Source organism: Eubalaena glacialis, chromosome 5 (genome assembly GCF_028564815.1).
Source record: "Eubalaena glacialis isolate mEubGla1 chromosome 5, mEubGla1.1.hap2.+ XY, whole genome shotgun sequence".
NCBI lineage: Eukaryota > Metazoa > Chordata > Mammalia > Artiodactyla > Balaenidae > Eubalaena > Eubalaena glacialis.
The window spans coordinates 37,955,389-37,976,792 of record NC_083720.1 but is presented as its reverse complement, the minus strand read 5'-3'; the positions used below and the strand labels follow the sequence as shown (position 1 = coordinate 37,976,792).

The 21,404-nt window shown below is 40.5% G+C and overlaps 1 protein-coding gene across 1 annotated transcript in view; it reads right to left on the bottom strand.

The window, feature by feature from the left end:
* STX18 (syntaxin 18) overlaps positions 1-20,021 on the bottom strand; it is a 124,084-nt gene extending 104,063 nt beyond the window's left edge. The window contains exon 1 of the mRNA XM_061192091.1: positions 19,770-20,021. Coding sequence (XP_061048074.1) covers positions 19,770-19,937 — 168 coding nt within the window. The 5' untranslated portion in view covers positions 19,938-20,021. The remainder of the gene's footprint in view (positions 1-19,769) is intronic.
* Positions 20,022-21,404: the final 1,383 nt, after the last annotated feature.

The following is a 21,404-nucleotide window of genomic DNA, read 5'->3' as shown; positions in this document are numbered from 1 at the left end:
GTTCCCAACTCCTTCTGAAAGAGTACTGTTAATTAGCATTGCAAACTTCTAGGAGAATATGGCAATGATTCAATTAAATCTGCTAAGACATCGAACACAGAAATTTGCTCTCCTTCCTCCCACACACAAAATTTAATATAATAATTCTAAAACAGCGAGCTGGAGAACAAAAGTTGAACACCTGAAATGCATACTTGTCAAATCCTTTCATATAAAAATGCACTTTTTTATAAGAAGAAAATTTTTGGCTTCTAAATCAAACTTTAAGAAAGAGGACATTTAAAAACGATTTACAATATTAGATATAAAGAACAAATAGTAATGTTTAAATAGTTTGCTATTAAAACTAAATTCATTACTCTTGAGGTTAAATAAAGCTTTGTATGCTAAAGTATGTCACTGTATTTGTTCAGACAGTCTAGCGGGTCTTTGTTTGTGTTTATTGGAAATGCCTTCCAAATACTAGGCCCCAAATCAGAGCTTCCCAAATGGAATCTGCAGAGAAAAAACACTGATTCCAAAAAGAAGACTGTGCAAACAATATAGTTCCAAGATAAATAAATCTACCCAAACCAACTAAACTGTTCTTCCAGGTTAATCAGAGACTCCTGCCTCATAAAATATATCTCTCAGAAAACTTAAGATGTCCACATGTCAGATTTACAATTAAAATGATCTTCAGAACTAAAAAATTTCACCAGCCCAAACGCAATGAACAATTTATCTAGTCTTGCGAACAGATACGAAGAATCTTTGAAGATGCAAAATATCTTCACCTCATCCTACAAAATCTGACCTGGCTCCTCCTCCATTTACCAAAGGCTACCCACCCACCCAATCCCCCCCTCCACCCCACCCCACCCACCCCTTCCACTGCCCTTACTGGACTCTACGTTATTTGCCTAATATGGCAAACCCTGTAAGCAAAAAGAAGAGTTTACTGAATCTCTTTCCTTTAGGTCCCTCACTGACGTTTCTTTGGGCCCACGGCATGGGGGTATGGGCCGATCTGCATGGCTGGCTCTACACACGTATCACGAAGCCTTTACAATTGACCACACAAACACAATACCACAATGTAGGTCAACTTGTGCACTGAGATGCCAACGTGAAACTTATATAGAAGTAAACTACAGACATAAATCTAAAAGGGTAGAATTCCACTCAGTGATCCTAAAATTATTTCAAGGAATCAATCTCCAAGAATGCATCATGAAATCAGAAGAGCCCAGTTAAGCTTTAAGATGGGGGGGGGGGGGAAAGATGAAGAAAGAAAGAAAATGAAAGACTTTAGAAGAGGCAGCAAAGGTTTCACCAATCATTATATCATTGAGAGGGCTCAAACTACAGATGAAGTTAGAATACAGAAGACTGTAGAAAGGGCATTTAAAATTATTAACTGATCAAAAATTTGTAGTTGTCATTTAAAAAAATACAACTTAGCAATTCAGTTCAGAAAGAAGAATATCCCCAGAAACATACACATCTGTTTAATATTACAAGCCAACTGTCAACATCCTAAGTGAAGTTTTAATTTAATATTTTTTCTTTCTTGATGTTTTACCTTTAATCAATGCCTCATGAGAGTATCAGCTTTCTATAAGAAACTGTTAAATATAAAGAAATGTTATTGTAGCATGTTTATAAAATCATAGTTCGAGAACTTTTTATTTTTCCAAAGCCTGACCACAACTTAATTATCTGCAGGACATTCCAGGCTCACAATTGCAAGCTCCAGTTCCCAAGCAATTTTAAACAATATCTACTGTACAGGACAGAGGGTACACAACAGACCGCAACATGGTTGTATTTCCAAAAGTCAGCATTAGGCCCTTTAGACATGGTTTTTATTTTCATTAAACAATATTTGTTTCCTCACTAATCATTAAATGGTTTTCATCACTATTCCCTGTTTTCCTTTCACATGTCAGTTGTTAGCATCAGTGTTTGTGTTCATAATAAATAAAAAAGTGACCCACCCAGTTATTTAAAAACGAACACACACGATGTCTGATTCAACGAGTGTTAGAGATTCCATGACAAACTCACACCCTGAATACTGTTCTATTTTAATCTAGACTTTAATGGAGTAACAAACTGTACAATACTCCTTTAAATCAGATTTAAGCTTTGTGCCTGCTTATGTTATTGTGGGCACGTAGATCTAATCAGTGGTTCAAGACATATACTTGGGAAAATGCAAAAGGAAGAAGAAAAGACAGCAAGTTCATATTCCTGACCATAATGGAGAGGAATTGAAAATATTGCCAATTCCTAAAGATGGATGAAAAAAGTAGCCTGATTAAAAGTAACATGCCAGAAACTGACCAAAATGCGGGGGAGCAACTGACGGAGCATTCCAGAACTTTAAGAATGATTCTGGGGAAGAAAATCTTAAAAAAAAAAAAAAAAGAGAGAGAGAAGAGAAAGCTGTATGCTGTGAGGTTATTAAGAACAATTTTTAAATATATGAAGTATGGAAGAAACAAAGAAAAATACATCAGAGTCAGAGGTAAAATTAATAGCCAGTAGAAAAAATAATCCAATAAATAATCCGGAAAATCTTCAGGAAGTCAGATACTTAAACTGTTACACTGGAATCACCAGAGTTTTCAGAAGAATAAATAATTTAAGTCCAAACAGACTAATTTTGGATTTCAGATTAACTGGCCAGTGGATATGTAAGCTCAGAGAGACAGATGCATAAATGCAGGGCACATGCATTTATTGGTTTCCATGTTTATTTATCAAACACTTTATAACATTTCCTATGTGCCAAGCACTTTCAAAGCGCTTTGCTCATTTAATCCTCCAAAATTAGGTACTACTTAATTCCCATCCTATAGATCAGGAAATGAAGTTAAGTAATTTGCCCACAAGTCACACACCAGTAGGTAGTAAAGCCCAGAGTCCATGCTCTTAATTAACCACCATGCCACCAACCTCCCAGGTGACACTGCCTTTATCTAGATAAGAAGAGGTCTATTACTTGGAGGGACCCAGATGCCTAACTCCTCCACAGCCTCCTTCTCCTTCTCCTCTACCAGCCTCTCAAATGTTGCCATTTCCCATTCCCAGGCCCTCTTTTCTTCTCATTTGAAATTCCCCTTGGGTAACCTCACTCCTTCCCCAAGGCTTCAACCTCCACCTATACTCCGATGTCTCCCTGTCTATGTCTCTGGCTCAGACACCTTTCCTGAGGTCCACTTCTGTATCTACCACGGCCTGATAAACATGAATCCCTTGGGTGGGTGTTCAACAGGCACCTCAAATAACCACAAAGATGAACTCATCTTGAACTGAACCAGACTCATCTAGTCACCCACAACTGAAACCTTGAATTCATCTAGAACCATTGATTTTCATCTCCTACATCTAAAAAGTCCCAAATCCTGTCAATATATCTTAAATCTGTCCTCTGTCCCTATGGTCCCTGGCTCAGTTCAGGCCTTCACTGGGTGTTGCTCAGACTGCATTACTGCAGCAGTCAATGGATCCTCCTCCTCACTGCCAGCCCTTCTCACCTCCACTGAGCTTACCAACGGCCAGCAGAACGATCTTTCTAAAATCCATACCTGATCCTGCCAGTCCCCTGCTGAAAACGTTTTATGGTTCACCATGGCTTTGAGGATAATGACATTCCTTCCCCAATCTAGGGAAATCCCTTCTACTCGTCAAGGCTTAGCTCTCCTGTGAAGCCCTCCCTGCTTCGAGCCCCTCCCACTGAGTTCTTCACTTCTACCTCTGTGTTCATATATACTTTGATAACAGCACTTATTACAACATGCTTTAACTATCTGCCTATTAGTCTGTCTTTTCACTAGACTATGAGTTTCTCCTGGTCAGGGATATTGCCTCACTCATGTTTGTACACCCAATACCTAGTTGCATGCCTGGGATACTCTATCCAGAGTGTTCAATGAAGAATGAGTGAGTGAGTGAAGAATTCATTTGCAGAGATACCCTCAGTCCAAAGCAATATCAATAATCTGTCTAAGGCAGAATGAAGAAGCACAATTTTGAGTGTAACGTACATCTATTGTTGGCCACCCACATCCATTGCCCTCCTCCTGGGAATAGCTCCCCAAATTTCCTTTGGAAATCATTCTTTCCCTATTCTCAGCCATGTGTGACACTCCTCTGTTTGCAGAGCTGGGTCCTAAGCAGACCTCTGGAGATGGGATTAAGGAGAGGCATCTGCCTCAGTTCCAAGATGCTGGTGGGTACTCCGAGGAAAGCACCTCTCTCTTCCTCTGGATGGGGTAGTATGGCAAGTAAGGTCTGCACGTGCTGCAGCTCTACAGCTATCACGAAGCAGAGTTTGGAGGTACCTTAAGGGAGATGCTAATACCATGAAGGCAGATCATAGGGAGTGAGGTAAAAGGCTTTTGGTGACACTGTTTTGTCCCCTGGGTCCAGCCGAGCTGGAGGTTAAGTCCTATTACTAGACTTTTCAGTGACATAAATCAATAAATTCCCTTAATCATTTAAGCTAATTTACATTGGGTCTCTGTAACTTGTAATTGTAAGACTCCTGATGCAGCAAGTTAGTGTTTTGTGGGAAGAAAATCAAGCTACTCATTTGAAGAAAGGCACAGAAAAAGGAAACAAAACAAGGAGAGGGTGAGAGTAGACCACAAGTTAAATCTGACAGGCAACAGGGAAAAAGGTTAACAGGATATTCCAAAACACAAATGAGAAGGAGATTCAAGATGCCTTCCTTTCCAGACACCATTAATCAGGCCTTTATAGGGTATTCTATGGTACATTTATGAAAAGAATAAAGTTTTATAAAGAGCTAGAAGAAGAAATAAAAAAAATAACTAACGCTTCTTCCTGAAAAGGCCTTTATGAGCAAAAGAACGGGCTTTGGGATAATTTAATCTGGAGAAAGCAAATCCTAGAGGCAATTTAACTTGTTGAAGGGTTATTTATAAGGAGGTGACTAAACAGCTGTTCTCCAATTTCACAGGGAAAAGAATTAGAGGAAATTGATTTATATTTCAGTATGAAGCTGAAGGCAGGCAAAAGGAAGAAGTGCTCAAGGGAGAACTGTTAATGGTGAAAAAAAGCTAAATGAGAAACTGGATTTTTATGGCTTTTAGAAGATGGAAAATCACCCATGTTGATTCTTTTAGCTTTGGGTCAAACTAGTAAACAAATATTTGAGAACGCCTTCTATTTATTTAGTCACATACCATGTACTGAATCGCCACTATGGACCAGGAGCAGGGCTGGGCACTGGGAAGAGAAACATGAGTAAGACGTAGTGACTGTCCTGTCTAACGGCTGCGGCACTAGCTACCAAAGCCAGTGAGGGAAATATTTAAAAAACATCAAATCACTCTCACCCTTTCCTTTTCCATCTCCCATGCTCAAAGATAAATAATATAGTTTAGAAGACAACAGCACTTGGAAAGCTAAGCAACAATGCAATCATTAAATAACAACATGTGAGTGTCTATCTCTTTGCTAGATGGGATACTGCTTGATTCGTAAATCACTGAATAAAGCCAATCAGATCTTCAAAAAGTAATAACACCACCAAACAATAATGCAAAGGCTGTCATAAGCCACACATAGTTGCTGGCTTAATGAGTAATACAGGCAGCAAATGCTTTGAATTCAGGAGAGATTAAATTACCCTTTAAGGATGGGTAGAATATGAGTAAGTGAAGGGGAGCGAGCCGTCCGGGCAAGAGAAATAGCAAGAGCCAAACAAGGAGACAAGAAAGCAGAGGAGTTTGTGGAAAGAGCAGCTTGGTTAAAGCTGGTAGGATGATCCAGAGAAGTGTGGGATGTAACGCTGGAAAAGTGGGTAGGGCTAGCTTTATAAAGACCTTTGAAGACCAGCCAAATAACAGAATTCACTGTGTGAGGAATGGGCAGTACCGAACACTTCTGAGCACAGGAACATAAGGAAAGCAGCATTTTCGGCACAGTGGCTTGGCTCTGGGCGGGGGCAGGGAGTGCTCAGTGCTGTTCCATCCGCTCAGGCTCAAGATGGTGAGGGATGAGCCCACATGGTAGCAGTGGGCCGGATGAGAAAGAGAGGAAGCACAAGGCACAGATTAATTTCACAAATACGTGCTGAACTCTGCACTTCGTCTCTGCTGTGATGGGGAGTGGGACACAGTCCCTGCCCTCTTGGGCCTGAGAACTCACTGGACAGGGGAGGCCAGCAAAAGGGAAACTGAGACAAGTGCAGAAATGGCGGTCAGCGTGGCTGAGTGGCCGGTAGGCTCTGATTCCCAGAATTGTATTTACATGAGCTGAACAAAATCAAATAGTCAAAATATAAACAGAAAAACCAATCCTCCCAAAATATCACCTGATGTGTATCATGGGAGATGCTGATTTTTATTGCCAGTTGAGTCATGGAAAAGTATAGAAGCAAATATGCCTGTACTGACTGAATTGTACCAAGCAATGAATACAAAAAAGACTTTATAAAAGAGAGAAGGTCTTTTTTAGGACTGAAATGTTTCCAGATTTCATCCTTTGACATAACTGAGATATATTCACAGATTTCCCACTTACCTACAGATAAGTATTTAGACGCCTTCAGAAAATTCATCACCTTTCCTTGATATCTTTTTTTTTTCTTCCTTCCCTTAATTTAATTTTGATTTAACTTCCTCTTGTCACTGCTTGCTTGCAAATCACGGCCTCTATGTCTGGAGTCAATTAGGGCTATAAAGTACCCCACCACGCCTTCATCTGGGGACCCATTTATATATATTTTCTTATTTCAAGAGGTAGAGCTAAAAGCCCGTAACTCCAAAAGTTTCCAATCAACCATCACATTCTATTCTTTGGAAAAGTATGCTTCTCTCCGCAGTTAAGAAGACAACATCAAACTATATTTTGCAAGAATATTTCCTCTCCACCTGTATAAAGATGAATTGTGCTTTGGGAATTCATTTGCAAAAAATGGCTTGAGTGTGTGTAATACATGCTTAATAGCAATAACATTAAAAAAATCTTTCTACCATTTAAAATTAAATGTAATTTCCTTATTACTTTAATGGAATCCTTTGGAGTTGAAGTATTTAACTAGTCCCTTTCACATCAAGTATTCATTATATAATTCCCTTTTAGTATTAGGTATATTAGGTATGTAAACCATCCACTGACAGAATAAAAACACACATTTTCACTGAAACAAAAACAGGAGAAAGACAAGGCAGCTTGATTCAGAATCTGATAATGGGTTACAGATTCCAGTCCAGTTCAGATTTATAGTCAAAATGCCACAAGACCATTTACCACTTCTAACCCTTCAGGTCATATTTGGAAGAAAAGTATGAACTGCCACATCACTAAGAGAAAATCTGTTTGAGCCTAAAATTCTTGACATTTCCCTATTGTAAAGTTGGGGGAGAGACAGAGAGAAACATATCGCCTTTAAAAGCCACCTTAAATAAAAAGGCAAAGATGAATTGTCCAAAGTTCTATCCACGGGGAGGAATTCCCTTTGTCACTATCTTTCAGGGTCACCCCTGAGTGGGGCTACAGTACAATTCTGTCTATTGATGGCTGGTACCAGCCTATTGGCTAAAGCCATCCTAACCCATGGGATGCCTGACATACACAGGTAAAAAATTCTAGGGCTGGTGGGCAGACACATAATCTGAGTAATAGATTTTGGATGCAAAGCCTTTACCCAGTTCCCAAACCAACTCCTGCCTCTTCCAGCCCTCCAGTCTCCTGCTGGAGCCTCGAACTGGCTGCACCCAATCAGATGTCAGAGAACAAGGACACCCAGCCACGCACTCCATAAAGATCGGCCTCCTGACGCAGGAGCAGAGTGGAAAGGATAGAGAGTAGATCTGGAGGGGCCGAGGGGTAATACCTGGCACACCCCATTACCTACTCTTCACACTCCTTCCAGTTAAACTGAGCTTTCCTCAGATTTTACCATCCTGTGCTTTCCCACTCCTAGAGCCTTTGTCATGTGTTCAGTCCTGCATCTCCTCTCTCCATGCCACATGTGGAAAATCTGGGAGGCGCACCTAAATGTCACCTCTTCCATGAAGCCTCCCCTCAACCTTACCCCGAAGTAATCTCTCTGCTATCTAAATTATCAAAGTTCTTCTTGTGAAAACTTCTATAATTATGAGTATGTCTTATGAGTTTACTTATCATTACCTGACACAAGTATTTTTTAATCTGTTTACTTGTTTACTATAAGTTTCCCATTAGAATATACTCTCCATGAAAGAGATTTTGGTCTGTCTTACCTTTGCTCTATCCCCAGGGTCAAAAACAGTGCATAGCATATAGCAGATGCTCAATAAATATTTGTTGAATGAATGAATGCCTTCTTCTAGATTGTTAGCATATTAATGACCAAAATGAAAGTCTCATTCATCTTTCTAGCCCAAAGAGCAATCTAAGTGCCTTCCTTATACTTATGGGCAGATACTCAAAAAATGTAAGCTGATAATGAAGTAGTTGCCATTTAATGAGTATCTCTAATGTACCAGATACAATGCTGGCAGCTTTACATGAAATATCTCATTCAGTCCTCACAACAACCCTAAAAGGTAGTATGGCAGAGCTGTGCCTTCAGGATGAAGGTCCTCATTCCCCCAACATCCAGAAGAATCGCCTGCTGATGGCTCACAGCTGAGTCTCTCTCAGGCACTGTCCTCAGCAGAAGGAAGCTATGTCACTCAGCTCGAAGGCCTTTCCCTGGTGAAGCCCTCATCTGATGACTGACCGATGGTTTTTAAAGGCCTGGCCCCTTGCCTCACCTGAGCAATTCTGAAAAATCATCTCAGCTCGAGTTCTCCATGGGACTGACTGTTGAATGAACAAATAAATAACAAACTAGTGTCCCAATGACAGAAAAGGGAATTATACTTTTTCAGATGGATATAATGTATAAATTGGGTCTCCTTCCTTCTCAATGATTTTACTAACTAAAACTACAACCTTTTTTCCATTTTCCCAAAAACATACCTCAACACGACCTCTAAAAAATACACAGTTACTAGTAATTGTTGACTAAAAAAAGAGTTTGATTTGGAGGCAGCTGTATTTCCCCAAAAGCTAGTCAGGCATTTTCAAATACCTGTGATTTATGTAGCAAAATATGCTCCTAAAGACAGCAGATGATATGACAACATGCCAAGGAGAAAATCACCAGAGATCTGACCTGTGCCATACAAAGTGAAGTCCAGCTCCGAAGTCCCAGGACAGCACTCAGCGTGCACATACCCCTGCATTCACAGAGCCTGGAGAGGTGGCAGGCGATTCCAGGAATACAGCACAAGCTCGTCAATGTTACATCATCTTGGGCAGGGCACCTCGGTTTCTTCATGAGTAAAGGAACCTAACTTGCAAGGATAGTCAACCAAATTACAAAGCTTTTAGCACAGTGCCAGGTAGAGTAGGTGCTCTACGAGTGGTAGCTATTATTATCGTTTATTATTTTTTAGAATGACAACCAGAAAGCTAAGACATCAATGAAACATTTGTGGATGATTTTCTTGTACAGGTTAAGAAAGTCTGAATTGAAAATCCAGCTGAGTTACAGGAAAATTACTCCCTTTACAAAAGATTTACCACAGACTTCCTTTAAAGAGGGGGCCCCCTCCGTTGTACATTTAATATATAATTAGATACTGCTTATTCATGACATTTTTCCAATCAAAAGATATTCTTTTCCATTTCCTTCCAATGCAAATAAAAACTCATCTGCCTAGAGTTTTACTTATTCTGTTTTGCTTCTCATTTCAAGAGTAATATGTGTTCATTAGAGAAATTCAGGAAGATAGAAGCAGAAAAATAAATCACCCATAGTCTCATCAGTCAGAAATAGCCATTGTTAACATTTTAGTGTATTCCCTTCTATCATTATGTCCATGCCTAGAGTTTTTTGATCTTGTATATATAGTTTTAATTGTATCTGGTTTTGGTAGTATTTTTTAATATGAGCAATTCTTCTCATGTCATGACAAACTCTTCAGTATGCCATATTTACCTAATAATTTCTTGTACTTGGGAATAATGCTATAGTGTCTCTGTGTAAAGTACTTGTGATAGCTGCTATCATCAAAATCAACACCATTATTAAGATTACTGCTGCTAATTTTTAAACTCAGAAAGACCTCCCACTTCTAGAAGATAGGTCAATATTTCATACACATTTTCATTTTCTTCAGTTTTGCTTTTACAATTAAATCTTTAGTCCATGTAAAAATTTACTTTAATGTGTGTACAGTAAAAGACAAGGACCTAAAAAAAAAAAAAAAGCCTTTTTTTTTCAAAGTGCTAACCAATTATCCCCAAATCACTGAATAAACCTTATTTTTCTTACTGATTTACAATACCTCCCTAAATAAGAGTTACACACACACACACACCTGGCCTAACAGGCTTCACTGATTGATCCATATATGCATATATTATTTTTTGGCTTTAAAATGTTTTAATATTTGGTAAGGCTAGTACACCCACCCCAACACACACACCCTTCCACTTTTCTTCAAAAATTAATTAGCTATTTTCACTCATCTTCTTTTCTAGATAAATTTCAGAACTACTTTCTGCTGGAATTTGGAATAAAGCTGCACTAAATCTACAAATTAATTTAGGAATAACTGATGTCTTTCTAGCACTTCTTCCCTTCCACATACACAATATGTGTTTCTACTTATTCAAGTTTTCTATATCTCTCTACAAAACTGGGAAGTTTTCTTCAAATGGGGCATTTACATTTCTTATTAAGGTTATTTCTAGAAATGCTTTTTGTTACTACTGTAAATGATTTCATTAGATTTTAAGTGGTCATTAGATTTGGATGGCCACTGATTTTTGTACACTTATTTTGTACAAAAGCTCAGGAGGCCTTCTATAATCTGCAGACTATAAAGTACCTCCCCAAGTTTGTTTCACGCCACTGACAAAGAAGAACCCACTGGCCTAGTCAGCCAATTTCCTTACTGTCACTGAAATACATCCTGCTCAGGCTCACCACCTACCCAATTTTACTTGCTCTTCAAGGCTCTGCTCCCACTTAAAAGTTTTCCTGACTAGCCTGCTCCCAATTATCACCTACCCCTTTCTATTCTCCTCCCGCACCGAAATAAGTTCTCATACATTTAACACTTTCCCCAAAGTTAGGAATAATTTTCTTTTTATCAAATTAGGGCATCCAATTTTTTATATTTGAGAAAAGATTCAACAGAAAACAAGTAAAGTGAATTTATATACATTTTGCCTTTTATCTTAAGAGATTATAAATTTGAAACAAATTTGGTAAAAAATGTACTGTTTGTTTAAAATAGTGATCAACTGAAAGCAGCCTAAATACCTTTCAATAGAGGTTCAGGTGAGTAAGTTATGTAATATTTTTTTTTTTAGGTAAGAGATTTTTATTCTGTAATATTATTTTTAATGGTTATGCAGCCAAATAAATTGATGACAAGAACAATACGTATTAACATAGAAAAATGTTCACAATATTTATTAAGTGAAAAAGCCAAGACAAGACAAATAAAAAACAAAAGAGGGGCTAGAAAAGAGCATTGTAGAGAAGTTCTGTCTTTGTTTAATAGGAAAAATGTCTGAAAAAATATATACGAAAATTAAAACAGTGGCTATTTCTGGCCAGTAGTACTATAGGTGAACTTCACTTTCTTTTTTATTCTGTTTAATGAGCATTTACTGTTTTTATAATCAGATTTTAAAATTAGTCAACTTCAAAAACATGCCCCACTGATAACAGCCCATTATCAGAGTACATAATCACTATTAAATCAAATATACTTGTGGAAACATACCGAACAACAACTTTGAAAAACAAAATCATTTTTTTTTATCTAGGTGAAAAATTCTGAGTACATAGGAACTCGGGGGGAAGTATCATAAGGCGCTGGGCAGTTACTACTGCAAAAAGCATTTTAAAATATATCCTGAGACTTTCAGAAAAAAGAGTACTGAATCATGGAACCACCCTGTTGAAAAGGTCCTTAACGATTATCTAGTCAAAGCTCCTCATTAAACAAGAAAAATGAAAAAAACAAAAAGCAAACGAAAAACAAAAATAGAGGTTAGGTGAGTTCTCCAAGATCATATAGTTAATTATTGGCATAGTACAAAAGTATTTATAATTCAAAACTTATGCTTTTTAATTCCTTTCTCAATTTCTCCCAGTCAAGATATGCTGCAGTCTGTCATTTCTACTTAGACTATAAAAGACAAATGTTGATTTTACTAGGGTTTTCTTATCATCTGTCCCAAAAGTGAACAGGAATGTATACAATATTGTGAAATGAAAAGACTCACTTCTCTTGGTTAAATATAGCTTATGAGCTCCATAAGAAAGTTTTGAACAAATAGGCATTATGTTAGACTGTGACAAGTAGGAGAAGGCAAATTCTAGTATTTACAGACTTTGAGAACCTGAAAGTCAGGAAGAAAAAAGTACTACCGAGTTTAAAATTACAACTGTGCTGCAAACTTTTCATATGTGAGTTATATGATATATGAGTTCATTCAACACATCATACTTTTCACTTCTCTGGTTTATTCACTTTCTCTTAGAGGGTTCGGAAGGGGCCTCTTTTTAAGTCAATTTTAAACTTAATATGTTTTAAGCACAACAAGTTTTTCATAACACAAGCCATAATTAACCATTGTAAACGTCACTGATACTTTGCCCACCAGAGGGAGCCCATATAGATTTTCACATAACAAGAAATCTCAAACATGAAGTTTGTATGAATTCTAGAATCATATTATTCATAATATGATCAATATTGTAAAATCACTTGATAATATTACATTTCTATCCCCCCAAATAGAGAAAAATTAATTGAGATCAGGTATGTAAAACCCTCAACAGAGTTCCTGACCTATAGCAGAAGCTCAAAAATAATCGACTTTGCAAAATTTGGATCCTCCTGAGTATTAGTTATGGCACTCAAAGAAAATAATCTGGTATTCTAACTTGTACACAAGTTGGTGTGAGCTCAGTTGATATCTGCCCTGATAGATGATTCTATCCTTGGTATGTTGACAAACCTGGTTCTCAAGCCTGCAAGATAGTATCAGACCATGGACAGGAAGAGTTCATTAACAATGTCATCCTGAGAGGACCTGTTTTGGCAGCCCTATCCTAGTAGGTGATACACTGAACTATTGGCTACCTGCCAACTAGAAACTGAGAAAAGAGGGAACTCTTTGACCCATTCCAGATTTTTCTTGGAATGAAGGAGAAAGTCAATTGACTAACCCTGAGAACCATGCTTCTACAGTATGTGATACAATCGTTACCACCAAGATGACTTTCTTTCAAGAATAAAGAATGTACAATTGAGAATAAAAGTCTGTATAAGAACCTGGTGTCTAAATGGCCCTACTGAGTGTCCCCATCTGCAGTCTGGTATGGTTGACTTGCCTTGTAGCTCTCACCATAATAAGGCCCAGCCCAGTGTTCACTGGATTTGTGAGGTGGTTGGCTGGGTATATGAACTACGTGTCTATTTTAAAGACTCAATCATCTCCAAGAACTAAATATGACAAACCTAGAGGACCCCAGGGGGTTCCAGCTATGCTCTCCAATCCAGATTTACCAAGAAGCATTGCCATTGGGGAGTTACCCACCACTTGTTGTCTTAATAAAACTCTAATGTCTGTTGGGCCCTGTGAATCTTTTCTCCACTGTTTAGAACTGAGAAAGGGAAGGCATGATTAATGCCTTAGGCATCCTACTCTAACGTTGAAAAAAATGTTATTGTGATATCTACCACCCTGAAACTTGCCAACTAGAAAGCTGGGAATTATTCTACCTCTCCCTCTTTCTAACCCCACCAATGGCTACATGTTTTTAAATCCACCTCCTAAATATCTACTTCCTCCATCCACTCCTCTGTCATTAGTTCATCAGCTCTCACCTGGATTACTGCAATAGCCTCCCAATTAGCTCCTCTATGTCAGTCGTGTTACACTCCAAACCCATCTGCAATATTGCTGATTATTTTAAAAGACAAATATGAACTTTTCAGGCTTCTGCTCACATAGCTTAACGCATAAAGTCCAAACTCCTCAGCACTGCTGACAATGCTCTCACCCAAGGTCTAGCCAACTTTTCCTCCAAAGAGCCAAACAGGAAATACTTCAGACTTTGCCAGCCTTTGCCAGCTACAACTCTACCACTATAGCACAAAAGCATCCATAGCCTACATGGAAACAAATGACCGTGGTCGCATTCCACTGAAACCTCATTTACAAAAATTGGCAGTGGCTGGATTTGGCCTATGGGCCAGAGTCGGCTGACCCCTGCTCTAACCTAATCCAGCACAGCCCCATCCCCTGCCTCTCTGCCCCTCACCCAGGCCTCCTCCAGAAAAGGGCTCCCATCACTCCAGCCTTGCCTCTGCTCCCCCCAGTCACCCTGCTGTTGTATACCGGTGCCTTTGCTAACATTCCTCCCTCTGCCAGGAATGTGATTTAACTCCCTTCCTTTGTCTGGTAGAATGGTTCTCATCCTTCAAGGTCCAGTTTGATTTTCTACCGATTCTCCCTCAAGGAGCTTTAGTTATCCTTTATTTCTATGTTCAAAGAGCCAGGACATATGTCTCATAGTTTTTTGTGTCCTCACAATGACTGACACCTATCAACAGTCCAATGCTTACAGGAGATGGAATAAATCAATTAGTATTGAAAAAATATAATTTCAAAAGCTACAGTCTTCATAAATCCTGGAAAATTTCAGGAGTGCAGTCCATACAAAGGGCTCACTATTTATATCATGGAAAGTCACTAGCACTGAGTTCTGCTTACAGTACACACTTGGTTATTATGATCCATAAACACACAGCATCATGAAGTTAAAAGAAGACTTGGAGAACATTAATGCAGTGAGAAACTGTGTCTCTCTGAGCCCTATGGCTGGTTCCAAAGGGGCTCCTCAAGGAGAAGGGGGAACGGCGGTAGAGGGGCAAGCTGGCTAATGAACCTCTCTCTTCCCCGCCCCCTCATCCCAGCCTTAGCAAAAGCTGCTCCTTATTTCATTTGCAAAAAGAACTCTCCATTAATTTTTTTTTAAATCTACATGATTCAACAGACCCACGTTCTGTTTGAATCCTACATCCTAAACCTACACTGTTTCCTGATCTATTCCTGTCTTGTGTGGGCCTATCTCCAGCTTCTCACTGACCCTTGGCACTTGTTGCCTGATACTGCTTCTTTGAACCATGCTCCCTCAACTGAAACCCAGTTTAAGTAGAATTATACTCAATCCTTGGGTAAAGTCTATTTCCAGCTACTATGGATAATAATCCAGGTGGTCCCAGCTTAACCTTTGGCTCCAAACATTGGCACACAAGTTCAACACTACATCTCAGAAGAAAATCGAGGAGGACCTCGGGAATCAATGCTGAGCATTACGGTTGTCACTTCTACCTGAGTTGTATTATTTATGGGTCTGCTTCTCCACTTGACTATAAACTCTTTGATGTAGGAACTAAATCTTACTAATAAAATAAAAGCTACTATTTATTCAAGGTTTATTCCAGATACTGGATTAAGTGTACATATATACTGTATAATATTAAAGAACCATGTTAGGATCACACATTTCTAGAATTGACAGGAGCCTTGGACAGAGATCAACCAGCTCCAAAATTAAAAGCAAAGTGACACAGTAGATAACACTCATTCTTTAATTCAAGAAACATTTACTGAGAACCTATCCTGCACTATTCTAGAACCTAAAGAGTCTTTGTTTTCATGAAGTATATAGTCTAGTGGATAAACAACAAGTCAATGGATACACGATATGTTAGATAATGACAGGAATAAAGCGGAGTAAAGAACAGAAAAAGGATGCTACTTTATACAGGGCAGTGGAGGAAGGGCTCACTGAAACAATGAATGAGCAGAGGCCTAAAGATCAAACCACATGGAATCTGGGAGAAAAGTGTTCCAGGTCGAGGGAACAACAAGCGCAAAGGTCCTGAGGTAGGAATGTGCCTGGTGCATGTGAGGAAAGCAAGGAGGCTAGGGCAGCTGGAGTAGACTAAGAGGAAGGTGAGAGGAGGGGAGGCTCAAGGAAGGTAGCAGGGACCAGACCATCTGGCTTTGGGTTGCTGTAAGAAGTCTGAATTTAAGCCAGGAACTAAAGATAATTAACTCATAAAAAAAATAAAAGTAAATGACACTTAGCTTTCACAAAAGCAATGTATAATAAACAAAGAAAAATTCATCTGCATGCCTAATCTGAAAATAGAATTCCCAACAACACAGAGTCGCTGTTTATCTTATAAACAAGACATCTTTGTTCTACAAGAAATCGCTACAGTTATAGTCTAAGCTGGCGGTTTTACCAATGTGGACACTGAGGTGCAGAAAGATTAGGTGGTCTGTCCACTTCATGGCTGAACTTGGTCTAGAACACAGGTTCCCTGATGTTCTGTTCACTGGCTCCTGTTGCCCCTGCATACTCAGTTTGGCTACTTAGAGGGGTCTTGGTTTACTGTGTATTGCTTCCCCTGGACTCTGTAACCTTTATAAATCAGTAAGAAAATGAAAGAGCTGCCCCTATGAGGCACCTCCAGACACACTCCCATACCAAAGCCTGTCATACAAACTCCCACAATTTTAGTCTTTTATTCCCCACAGAGTTGAAGACCACCAGACAGGTAAAGTGAAGACAGGTCAGGCACTGTGCTAGGGAATAGAAGGAACATTTTTGTCGGTTTTGCCTGCCCAGCATCCCTTACTCCCTAGTGTCAGACACAGCACTCCCTTTTCCAAGGTTCTGGTGGGGCAGCAATCACAGCACCCAATCCACCTATTGGAGTGGACATCTGACCTGGCCATGTGAAGAACCTTATCCCTCTGAGGCCATAACGAGGGCTCAGGACCCAAAGAGAACCAACTAGAGTCCTTTCCTGGGGTTTTATGGATAAGACCTAGAGAAAGAAGCTCCTTCCTGTGTTTCCCAGTTACACAAGCCAACACATTCCTATTTTGCTCAGGTTAGTTTAAATTAGGTTACCCTTACTAGCAATCAAAAGAATTCACACTCATGCAAGCACTTGCACACCTTTTCTCATTTCATCTGCATAACCACCTTATAAGGTTGCTATTATTCACTGTATTTTAGGAGTGAGGAAACTAAGGTTAAGTAACTTGCCCAAGTTCATGCAGTAAGTAAAAGGCACTCAAATTCAGGTCTTTCTGCTCCAAATCTTATTCAGTATGCAGTTATGAATTCAGTATTAACTCAGGAAGAAGAAACTCAGCTGAAGAATTTTTGGTTTAAAATTATAGTGGAAATGTATATATGGGGCAGGGTGGGAAATAAGCAACATTAAACTGGAGTCAAAGGACCTGGCTTCTTCCTCTGGCTCTGTCCTTTGACCTCATCTATTATGACTCTGGGCAAGACATTTCACTTACCTGAGTGTTAGTTTTCCCACCTATAAAATGAAAAGACTGAACAACATGAACTTAAGATCCTTTTAAGTACTAAAAGAAAAAAGTCCATGGTCCTGCTTCAGGCATACAGACTCTATTTTTACTATATGTTATGTAGGATGTCAGCAAATTTCAACTTGAATGTCAGGTCCAACAATAGGTAATGGTTGCCTGGGGCACAAAGTTGCAAAGGATTCTGAGCAACACAGATGTACTGGGAAATTAACACTGGCTTCCATGGTCCCAGGGAGGGAGAAAGAGGAATAGCTGCATGCTTGCCACACATATGCCATCGCTGATAGCTTCACCTTGACAGAGGAGTGTCACTGCCTCCACTATCGATGCTATTTAGTACCTACACAGGATTTTCAGATTCCCTCATGAACTTACTTGGTTCCCCTTTGCACGTAAAGAATGGAAGTACAAGAAAGCAAAGTGGTGTAGGGAATAAAGTTTTGTGCCACTGATGAAAATACATCTAAATGGCCTACACGGGGTTAGGGTAGGAGGGTGAAGGGGAACAATAATAATCATTATGGCTCTTTACGATATATACAAAGTCTCATAAGATCCTAATAATCAGCTTACCAGTTAAGTAGGGTATTATCATGCCCATTTTATAGAAAAGGGAAATGAGACTCGGGTAACAGGACTTACCCAAGTCACCCACATCTAAGTAGCAGAACCCAGATTGGAATCTACGTCTTCTAAATCCAAGACCCAGTTTCTACTCCCAAGGTCCCCATTAATCCCACAGCCCAAATGAGTTAACTAATCAAGCTCCCATTGCAAAGTGGCATAGTTATCACTGTTAGGAGTTGTTCAGCTATGAAAAGTTCCTCTCCCCCCCACCCCAAATCTGAAATGCCATTACTAATTTGTAATTTAACGGGTAGACACGCATTCAGTATAAATAAACTGAGCATAAAGTTACCCATCTCCACACCTTTGTGCATACTCTTCTCTTAGCCTGAGGTGCCCTTCTCCACCCTATCTGCACTGGAACAAACTACTCTTCTTTCAAGATTTGTTTCAGGCATCATCGCCTCTGTAAAGCCTTTCTTGGCCCTGATGCATAATTGAACACACTCTCCTTTGTGTCCTACACAACGTCTTCAAGGCGTTGTGGCACTTCTTTTGGTAATATGTCTGTCTCTCCCACCATTCCTTTTAAATCACGTTATTCTAACACAATGCTGGTCAGAAGGTAGGCGCTTAATGTATGCTTATTGATGGATTGAATATATTCATCTGGACCAATTTCCCTTCCGAGGCTTGAATATCCTCTGGAAACTGCCACTCACTAATTCATGCATACATATATTCATTAAAAAAATATCTGAGTGTCTACAAAGTACCAGGCACTGCATTGTGTATCAAACAGAAGTGGATTTACCAAGAAGTTTAAGCGTCAGGGCCCCTCCCTTGCACCCCCCCCAAAGCTCTGAACCTTTTTTTTTGTGACTTTGTATTTTTATTTCTTAAAGAGCACAGACAGAACTGTATAAGCTTCAAGCTCCACAAAAACTAGATCCACCCTTGGTGCCAAGGATACAAAAGTGAACCTGGCAAACTTTATCTCTCCCCTTACAGAGTTTCCTGTGTAGTGGGGAAGGACACAACCTTTGTTCATTCACTGATTCAACAAACATTTACTAAGCAATGCTATGAGTCAGGCTTTGGGGATTCTGAAGTGAAGCCAACACTGTTACTGCCTTGAAGGAGTAGGTCCCTGCTCTCCCGAACGAAAGCCTGCTGTGTTCAGGGAACAGAAAGTAGTTTAGATGGCTGTAATAGAGAGTGTTTGTGAAAGATTATCCTAAACCAGTCTCAAGACAGACCGGTCCCTGGCATGAACCTTAACCTATTGCAGGAGGCAAGGAGAAGGGACAGGTCGGCCGAATGCGATCTTGGATCTCAGTGCGGGGTGGGGGAGGAGAGGGGGCTGAAACAAGTAAACAGAAGAGATAAATACACTGTGCCTGTAGTCAGTGCTGCGACAGGAAAGCAAAGGACGGTGGGGGAAGCTTCGCCGGCGTTCAGCTCTGCAGTGACGGCAAGCTCATTACCTCACAAAGCAGCCCATGTACGTTGCAGACAGAGTTCCGAGTTCCCCAACATGCGTCCCCATTCCTCGACCTAAGGCTGTTCCTTTCCAAAGACAGCCGTCGACTCTCTGGGACCAACTCTCCTGCCCCCCCCCCTTGACATCACCTTCTCCAGGCGCTTCCCTCACCCACTGCTTACGGGACAGAGTCCGGTTTGGAGTCTGGGGTCCCTGCCGCGGGTCCGCCCCCCTCTCCAGCCCACCGTTTCCATAGCAACCAGCTCACCACTTCGCGCGCCCGGCTGGAGAAGTCTCCCTTAGGTCGGGGGCTCCGGCGGAACAGCTCGTCGCGGCTGCCCTCAACCCCGCCGCCCACCGCCACTCCCAGCGCTTTGTTGCGCGTCTTCACGGTCTTGACGCTGGCCCGGAACAGCAGTGTGATGTCCACCGCCATGGCGACCCGCACCCACGGCCCCCACCAGGCCCACCCACGTCAGCAGCCGGCGACCGCGGCGCGAGCTGGGCCGCTGGAGGACCGTTCCGTCACCGCACGCCTCCGCCCGCCAACGGTGATATGAGAAGAAAGGTTCCGGCCCGCCCGGGGCTACCGCGGCGAGAGGAGAAAGGTTCCGGCTTCCGCCCGCGTGCGTGCCCATCTCCTCGGCGACCCGGACCCCGCGACGCTCACACCCGCGCCCGTTTCTCCTCCCGGCAAACTTTGGCGGGCTTGGCCGCACGGGGAGGTCCCGGAGTCCCGAGCCCTCGCGAGCTCGCTTAGGGCGTGTAGGCCCCGGGACCGAGGGGATCGGGAAGCCGGAAGGCTGGCTCCGTTCTCTTGGCTCCCTGTTGCGCGGGTTGCGAGGGGACAGGAAGCGACCCAGCCTGACGCAGATCTCATGAACCCACCTTGTGCGGGACCGAAGCACGTGGGCGGTGACCACCTGGGTGCAGTAAGTGCTAGGGCAGAGGAGGTGTGCACGGCACAGAACTAGAGGCCAAAGGCCTTTCTTTTCTAACCGTCACCCACCTGATCTGTAAAATGAAGCCAGCACCTTCCTCAGTGTTACTGTGATAGTTAAGCGAGATAACACGTGCGAAGTGTTTTGGCGTTGCTTGGCTCCTAGAGACCAATGAAAGTTAGTTACCGTTGTTAATAATAACATTATTGTTAACATTCTTGTTATTAATTATGGTGGGGAAAGCTCTATAGAGAAGGCATCACACTGTAGAGAAGGCAGATTTGAAGAATGACTAGGAATTTATCAGACCGAGACAAGGACGGAAGAGTTTCACTGGTTTCTGTTCTTCCTCATGTATGGTTTTTAAATATCTTAAGTCATAGTTATTTAAGTCGACTGAAAGTTAGCCAGTGAATTCTTTCTACATTTTGGTTCGAGGTTCAGATCTAATTCAAGATCTCTTTGATTTCATCATTTGTTTTCTTTTTTTCTAAAGAGGATGCACAACTAGAATGTGTATTAAAATGTGGTTGTCAAAGAGTGGTAGGCAAAATAAAAAATTATTTTCATATCAAGATGTTATTTATCTTTTCACTCTTATTCTCTCATAAGTTATGCACAATTGGGTTTCCCAGAGGCTGGGTGACTTGTGATATTGCAAAACACTGAATGCAAAACAGCTGTCTTCTATTAGGTCAAACTTTAAAAAGATTTGCAAAAATGTAAAACAGTGCCATTCTCACTAAGTTGTTTTGGAAATGCTTTTTTTTTCACAAAAAGGTACCATTTATGTTAATATGTAATGGATTTATCTTTACTTTTAACTGAATGAATATTTAAAATTTTTGTTTTAATTTCTAATACAGTAAATATCCATAGCTAAAACCCATATAAACAAAAGCTGTTTTAGGGCCCTCAATAATTTTTAACAGTGTAAAGGAGTTCTGAGACCAAAAGTTTGA